The 7,698-nt window shown below is 46.1% G+C and overlaps 1 protein-coding gene across 1 annotated transcript; it reads right to left on the bottom strand.

The window, feature by feature from the left end:
• Positions 1–253: 253 nt before the first annotated feature.
• On the bottom strand, positions 254–7,320 carry CHCT1 (CHD1 helical C-terminal domain containing 1). The gene is made up of 6 exons (XM_054085396.1): positions 7,270–7,320; positions 6,367–6,495; positions 5,226–5,401; positions 4,610–4,709; positions 1,546–1,723; positions 254–350 (listed from the first exon to the last, which is right to left on the bottom strand). Exons 1-5 carry the CDS (start codon positions 7,318–7,320, stop codon positions 1,556–1,558), a joined length of 624 nt encoding a protein of 207 aa, XP_053941371.1. The 3' UTR covers positions 254–350; positions 1,546–1,555.
• Between the last annotated feature and the right edge of the window lie 378 nt (positions 7,321–7,698).

The raw sequence follows: 7,698 nt of genomic DNA, 5'->3' as shown, positions 1-7,698 counted from the left end.
CTGCCTGCTTCATTACAAATGCTGTTCTTCCATTATTGGGGTTTATACAGAAAGAATGAGGTAGTAAAATTAGGTCTAATACTTACTTACCCATCCTTGATCAAGTCTTGATGCTGGTGCACAGCTGTTGGAAAACTCCAGGATAATAAATAAGATCATGTGTTTTAGCATAACTTTCATTTTGCTTAGGTTGACGCTTGTTGCTATGACGCTGCAAGTATTTCAGTATTTTGTGGATTTGGGAAACCATGAAGACTGTCTTTATTCCATGTTTTTTGTTCAGATGATGATGCTGTATTCATTGATTTCTGTCTTTCTGTCGACCTCCAAGTTGTTTGGGAACCTTAAAACTGAAAAGACCCACAATGTTAATGGCTACGTAACTTCTCTGAGAAGCTGTATGTGCTACAGGAGCCGGTACTGGGGTGCCCGGACTGTCCTCTGGGGGCTTTACTGAATGGATTTTGCGTATGATTCAACCCCACAAACACGCTATCACCAGAAGTATAAAGGAACAACAGGCTGCTCCTTGTGGCTCGTCCCCCAGGCATGCAAGCAGCCGGCAATCTCAAACCCTCGCTGGGTTCATTATGTTTGAGTTGCACTAATTTTTAGTATTTCATGCACTTTGTGTCTTTGGTGCGTTTATCTACGTGAGAATTGGTTGGGTGGTATTTTCCCTCTTCTCGCAGGAGAGCAGACAAGTGAAGGAGGATTGCCTGCAGTCGCATAGCCGTCGGCTAGTGTGGACTCCTACTCAGCCTCCCAGATCATGCTGTCTAGCTCCCTCTTGGTTTTTTGAATTTTAGTTTACCAATTTGGGGTTTAAGTGCTCCCTCAGAGCTGTTACATACCAGATTGGACTTTTTTAGAGGTAAACAGAGAGACTTGAGGAGAAAAGAGATGAAAAGCAAGATGGTTGTGAGTGCGTGAGAACTCCCACAGGACATGTGATTGCATTTTAGCAGCTTGAAAATAGGCTTATGTGGGACAAATCCTCCTTCGGCGGGCAGACTGTGGCACCTGTTTGTGGCAAAGCCGATCTCATCAGCAATTGCTTCTAATGTACCTTTTCCTTTCCTCTTTAGGGGTTTGCGTATGCCAGAGTTATGGCTGGAGTAAACAGGCTGCCAGTGACTCTGGTTAGCAAACACCCTTCTACAGGTCAGGCTGCATTTTTGCGCCATAAGACAAGTGTGTGTGGCTCTGCCAGGGTAGGCCCAGAGCCAAACCGCAAGTATGATCCGAGCATCCAGGCTGCTCTGTAAAGACACCCTAATTCATGGTAACTGACGTGGGCCAACAAAGGGGTGTCTTCTCCTTCCTTACTGCCACCTGATGCTACAGCAGCTTCTCTTGCTTCTTTCCCTACCAACATGTCTCTTCCAAGACAGCAGTTCAACCTGTCCGACTCCTCTAGCTCCACCACTGATTTCACCTTCACCCATTCATCCTTTTGCAAAAATGCCTAGTGTGGGTAGCTCTGCTGGAGCAGGAAAATTCCTTCCCTGCTTGGTGCCCCTGTGACACTGGCTATGGGAGTACCTCTCATCAGTCATTCTTGCTGAGCAGTGACTTTGCAGGTGTGTTGGTGGTGATGGTCTCTTGGCCTAAGTGTTCTTGTGGGTTGCTTGGAGAGACCCCAGCTGATGTAAAGCTGCTTCAGTTTCGATTCTTCAAGTTGTGGAAAGGAATCTCTGTTTTCTGGAGGGCAATATAATTTCTTTAAAAAAAAAAAATCAGAAAAAAAATCAACTGTAAAGCTATTTACATGAGCAAATACCATACACTGACTCATGCTTGTGTGATAACTCTTGCCTAACCATTGTCCCGTTGGGTGGCAGCAGCGATGGGCTGAGAAATGACTGTACCATCTGCACAAATCCTCGCTCTGTGGTGTGTTTGTTGCTCACAGTTGATATTTGAGGCTCCATCCCACCGAGCAGCCAGGCCTGCTGGCCTCTGCGAAGCCCTGTTTGCTGCACAGCCCCTTGGCCCTGGGTGGATGCCCAGCCCAGTCCACCCATGCACCTAAAAAAAAAGCAAGAAACCTTCTCAGCACACGAGTGAGAGGACTGTCTTTTTCCAGGTGCTTTGGAGGGATGGTCAGCAGCTGGCGGTGCTGTTGGGTGGCTGTTTGGAGCAAGGCTGGAGCGTGTGCGCTGGGAGGTGGGTGCCCAGCAGCCCTGCTGCTGCTGCCGGTGGGGTGTGGGCTGCCACTGGATGTCACTGTCGCTTTATGGCGCTGTGCACAGGGAGAAAGGCGAGGGTGGCGATGGGTCCCGGCGCTGAGCAGCCAAAGGGCCGTGGGAAGATACCACGGAGCTGGATGGAGAGCCACTGCCCATCCTTCTAGGCAATCCCCGGGAAAAATAACTTTTCTGATGACTCTGGTTACACTGTTTGACTCTTTCGTTTTAGAAGAACCAAATTCTAGAGTCTCAGCCTAGAAGACTTACTTTTTTACTCTCTTGGACTGAGATGGGGAGCTGTTTTCTGCAGCTTTCGGCAGAGTATGGGAGCCAGTAAACCAAAAAGGAAAGTGATGCTCTGTTCTGGCTCTAAACTGAGAGCAGGTCTGCTCTGGTATTTTCAGTAAGTCTAAAACCACAGTTGGGATCAGTGTTTAAATTCAGATGTGGTTGTGGGGTTTTGTGATTACCTTTTTTTTTTTAAAAAAAAAAAAAAATCCCCTAGAAGCTCAAATAAGAGGGAAGGGGACAGAGATTCCCGATTCAAAGCTGAGTAGTGAGTAAGGCTGGTGGACAGCTGCTTGCTAGCCTCCCTCCTTTAACAAAATTCACAAAAATTATCAAATTACCATGCTGACAACCTCAATTGCTTACTAATTACATATTGATTCTGTATTTTTATGCTCACTTGCCTAAACAATGAGGCGTTTCCAAATAATCTATTTCTGTGGTGCGGACTGGGCTGGTCCCCCCGGATCCGCAGCCTGTTGTTTATGCTCTAGCAGGGAGCGACTGCTGTTCCCTTCCCACAAAGGGCAAAGATGCTTATTTTTCTCCCACTTGTCTTGCATAACAAAAGGCATTTGTCAACCCGTTACATAACGGCAGAATTTGTCACTGCTTCTCTCTGCCTTTTTGGAGGCAGCCTCATCCCCAGTGCCGAGCATCCGTCACCAGCAGGCTCTTGCTGGTTGCAGGTTGGTTCCCTGCTCCTTGGCAAGCGCTGGTGCATCCCTGATAGCACACAAACCAGCATGGCTAATGCTTGTCACCCACCATTTGGGTTTTTCCTTTTTTTTTTTTCCCCTTCCTTGGAAAAGAATAGGTGGAATTGTGTGGTTTAGTTATGCTTTTCTTTAGGACAGCAAAGGACTGGAAAGGCGTTTGTGGAGGGCGTTTGCTTTTTAATGCATGTTCCGAGGTGGCTAGGGGAGCGCCTCTCAAGCACGCACCCTGTGGCATCAGCAGGGCTTGTCCTTAGCCGAGGTTGTGTCCTGGGTTTAGCTGAGCTCTGAGAAGGGCTTTGCTGGTAGTGGAGCTTGATTTTTCCCTCTGCAGCACTCACAAGTTTAAGGGAGCAAGAATGCCTGTCACCGCCTGTGTCTGGAGTTGCCAATTGTTTATTGACATCTCCTAATCAATCTCAGGGGTCTCATACCCATAAAAGGAATTTGCATTTGGGCCTTTTTCTTTACAATAGGTTTGATTTCCTCATTGTTAGAATATCTTTTCAGAGTGTTAAAAATAAACAAACAGGTTTGCTTCCCTGTAAAATAAAAGCACAAACTCCATGACCAGCTCCTCCCTTTCTCTCTAACTGGAAAGGGGAGAGCTGTTTACCTGCCGCTCTAAGCTTATTTATGGCCTTATCACTGCCAGCTATCAGATGACCACAGCTTGCTTTCTGAAGTGAAGCAAACAGTGCTCTGGTAGTCCAGCAAGGTCTCACCTGCTGCTGTTTTCTACTTTACTCAAAACGATGTCCTAGTGGACTCCTTTTTATTTATGTATTTATTAATTATAGATTTGTTTTTAGTTCCTTTTTAGTAAACTTCTTAAAGTATGTATTTCTTGCAGACCTTTGAACTTACTGTTGTACTCAGCCTTTGCTCAGGAGATATGTTTATGGTTGGCTATGAGTGCTTAAATGGGTTAACCCTTCAGAGTCAGCATTCTTGAGAAACCATTCGTTACAGTTTCCTTGTGTAGCTGATGCTTAGGCTCAGAAATCAGCTTTGACAAACACAAGCTTTACCTAAACTGGTTGTTTGTTTTGAAGTTTAACTCCTGTATCATCAGGTAAAACTATGGATCAGATTTGGTTTGTGAAGTGTGACTTAAAATGTGGGATCAGCACATAGCTCCAAAAACTGTAAACCACAGTTCTGGGATCACTGGCTCAGCTTAGCAGTGCTGGCCAGGGAAAGCTACTGGCAGCCGTGGCAGCTCAGTGCCAGCATTACGGTAGGAACTGGAAGTATCTGCAGGATTCATGGCCCTTTGATGAAGAGACTTCTCAGTAGCAGGTTTTTACCTTTGGCATGGATCAACCCGTGTAAGCTGCATTCTATAGTTATCCCCTTAAAGTCAACACAGCAGGAACACTTCATGGAGTATTAACTTTCCTGTTTGCTTACCAGAAACTTATCCGTGCGATTGTTCTTGATGTACTTATACAGCTTCCACAGCTGATTTGCATCCGTCTCTGAAAAGAGGGCAATGTAGCGCCAGAAGTACCTTGGGAAAAGAAAAACATGTGGATTGTGCATGCAAGTACAAACTTCACGCTCTTTCTCATTCTACTCCCTAGTTCTGGCTTGGTGAGTGTAACCACCGACGTACCCTTTGCACGGCTTTTTTCTCCCTCCCCATCCCCTCTTCTTTATCCTCCCTGAAGCTTCTAAGTTTTTAAAGAGTTGCTCCTTCCTGAGCACAGGAAGGATTATCTGTTAATTCAGGTGGCTATGTAGGAGTCCCTTTACTTGCGAAGGGATGTTGCTGAAAGACAGCACATTCCAACTGGCCCTGTGCAGGGCAGGGCTGGTGCCACGCAGCCTCTGCTAAAATTACCTGCAAAATCTGTGAGCACTCAGCAGTTTATAGCAAGCTACACAGATCTCCTTTAGATACCCACCGTGATTTCTAGAAATGTAGGGCCAAAGTGCCTGCTAGGAGCAGCAGGAGCAGGACCCTGTCTCGCTGGGAGCATCACTTGGCCGGATCCACTGGTCCCAAGTAAGAGGAGACCCTTACTTCTGCCAGAGCTTGACTTCTGCGTCTCTGCAGTACTGCCGGAGAAACCGTTCAATGTGGTCCCCAATTGCGGTCAAACTTTTCTTCATGTACTTTGCTTTTTTCTGTGGGGAGAGGTGCAGGGGCAAATGCAGCTTCCTAAGTGACTTCTTAAAAGGTCTGAAAAGCTCCTTGCACTGTAAATAAAAATTTTTGAAATAGGTATTTAGCACTTTAAATCCAGGTCTCAGGCATTCCTTTGTCACTACATAAATGGATTAAAAAGCTGGCTGGGAAAGCACTAGAGGGGCCTTGTGTTTTAGTGTCTCCTGTACGGACATGGGGTAACTGATGTGGGTTTTCAGGGGGCCTCCGTCAGTGCTCCCAGCACTCTGCTGAGTTGCTCCTGCACATCCCAAAGTTGGTGAGACCCTGGGCAAGGCACAGCGAAGGTGACGTGAAACTGGAGTTGAGGTATTTCCAAGACTGGAAATTCTTTTTTAACATTGTAGGGTGAAAGGCATACATTTCAGGCTGCAGAAGAGATGTTGTTCTGCGGGGAGGGGGGAAAAGGGAACTGCTTTACTGCTTTTCTCACACTGTTTCTTCCTGTGGCCAAGCCTGGCATGTGCTGCAAATGTTCACGCATGACATGGGAGCAAATGCTGCGTTTGGATGCTTTCCCTTTTGTCAGTCTCTTTTTTTTTTTGTTGTTGTTGTTGTCTGTTATGCGCACTGGGCCGTGTCTGAGGCTGTGTGTGGTTATGCCACGATGGCAGAGGGATGGGAAGGTCCCGGGGCGAGATGGAGCTGTGTGGCTGCAGTGTAAGTGTTGCAGAGGAACAAAATCATCGGAGAATGTGAAATGATAATGTAGCAGTACATGTTTTGAAACTGAACGGTGCATGTTTGTTGCTGTTGGTTTGTGTTTTCTGTGGTTTTGTGGTTTGTTGCCTTTTTTTTTGTGTGTAAAAAAAAAATAGAAGTGCCATGACTGGAAAATAATGATGAGGTCAAAACTTTCAGACAAGGAAGAAAGCTACAGAATGCGTCTTGTCTTGCTCTTTTGCTCTGTGAAACTTCTGGGTTTTATTTGTTCCCTCCCTTGAGAACCTCAGCTGCTACTGTCTTTTTTACTGTTAAATTCTATTCGATATCTCACAACTTTAAAGGTGTCCTCATCAAGGCCGCCTGCGCAGCGGATGAGCTCAGTCTTGCATAGCGGAGTACTCTCACTGCCCTTTACGAAGGTTTCCTCCTTTGCTGTGCCAGCCAGGTCCTTCTCTGTGGTCTACAAATCGCCAAAGCCATAGGTTAGTCTTCCAGTTCATGAAAATCTTGCATCCTCTTTAAAAAAACTGCCAAAGACAAACCCTGACCTAAGGCTCAAAGACATTGGTTTTCCTGCCAGATCATTTCAGATTGGTTTCAGAGGTGGTTAATGAAGCTAAGTATTCAATTATAATTAAAGGCCGTAAGAATTATGGGCCTACTTGAAGTCCCTTTTGGAAATCTACCTTAAATTACAAGGTAAATAATGGCCACTCGTTTGTGATTAGTTCCTAACTGCATTAATCAAATACGGGCTGGCAGTCACTTGTTAAGTGGAAATGTGTGATTACAATAGGCTCATTGTAATGCCACACTGCTCCATCCAGAGCTTTTATTGATGGCAAAGGTATCAGGGCTGACCTACTGCCAAGCCAGATGGAAAACAAAGCAAAATGCTCAGCCACTGTACTTGCACCTCCCTGGTCCAGGCAGGAGGATATTTTCTCTTGCAAAGGGTGATGGTTGTTTTCCCTGTGCTGACATCTGTGTAGGTAACTCCTTCACTTGCCTTTTGGAAAGCAACACTTACATAACTGACTTAAACACAGGCTTGTGTTGTCTTTTAAAACATACTGAAGTGCGTAGGAAGACAAGTCCTTTCCTCTCTGACATGTTCTGCTTTCTTGGGAGACTTACTTCTCTGCAAATTTGATCCCAAACCACATTTCAGAGGTAAAATTGAAGCTGGACTCCATTTTCCTCTCATTGTGCCCATCTCCCTCTCTGTGCTCACCTGGTCATCCTTGCTGTCTTCACTGCTGTCCCTTGCCCTGGCTCCATCCATTTTAACCTTGAAGTCCACCTTCTCTATGGGACACAGAGTACCTCTCACTCGCACCAGGTAGGAAGGGGTAACTGACCTGAGTTTGAACTAGAATGTTCTACGGTGACCATGGTTACTGGGGTGCCTGGACACCAGTTCTAAGTTCCACTGACCACAGAGACTGCTGAGGTCCACGAGCCCTACAACACTGTGGCCTTCTAGGACAGAGTCACTTCTCCCCATCAGTTTTGCTGTTGATTTGTGGCAGAAATATCTGAATTTTCCCCTTGCTGGTAGTGGTCTGGATGTTCAATGCTGTGAATGGTTCCTGGGGGCAATGGGAAACATCCTTTGCTTTGTTTGCACCTGTGGAAGCTTGGTGGTATCTCTGGGGCTCTT

The sequence above is a fragment of the Cuculus canorus genome, chromosome 20 (genome assembly GCF_017976375.1).
Source record: "Cuculus canorus isolate bCucCan1 chromosome 20, bCucCan1.pri, whole genome shotgun sequence".
In the NCBI taxonomy this organism is placed as follows: domain Eukaryota; kingdom Metazoa; phylum Chordata; class Aves; order Cuculiformes; family Cuculidae; genus Cuculus; species Cuculus canorus.
The sequence above is the reverse complement of the archived record's forward strand: the minus strand, read 5'-3'. Positions and strand labels throughout refer to the sequence as shown.

Excerpts from the sequence above, each read along its gene's own strand:
- CHCT1 (XM_054085396.1), bottom strand. The coding sequence starts at position 7,320 with ATGGATGGAGCCAGGGCAAGGGACAGCAGTGAAGACAGCAAGGATGAC. Across the intron at positions 6,496-7,269 it reads AAGACAGCAAGGATGACCAG|ACCACAGAGAAGGACCTGGC; the intron begins GTGAGCACAGAG and ends GGCGATTTGTAG. Across the intron at positions 1,724-4,609 it reads ATCGCACGGATAAGTTTCTG|AAATTATATTGCCCTCCAGA; the intron begins GTAAGCAAACAG and ends TTTTTTTTAAAG.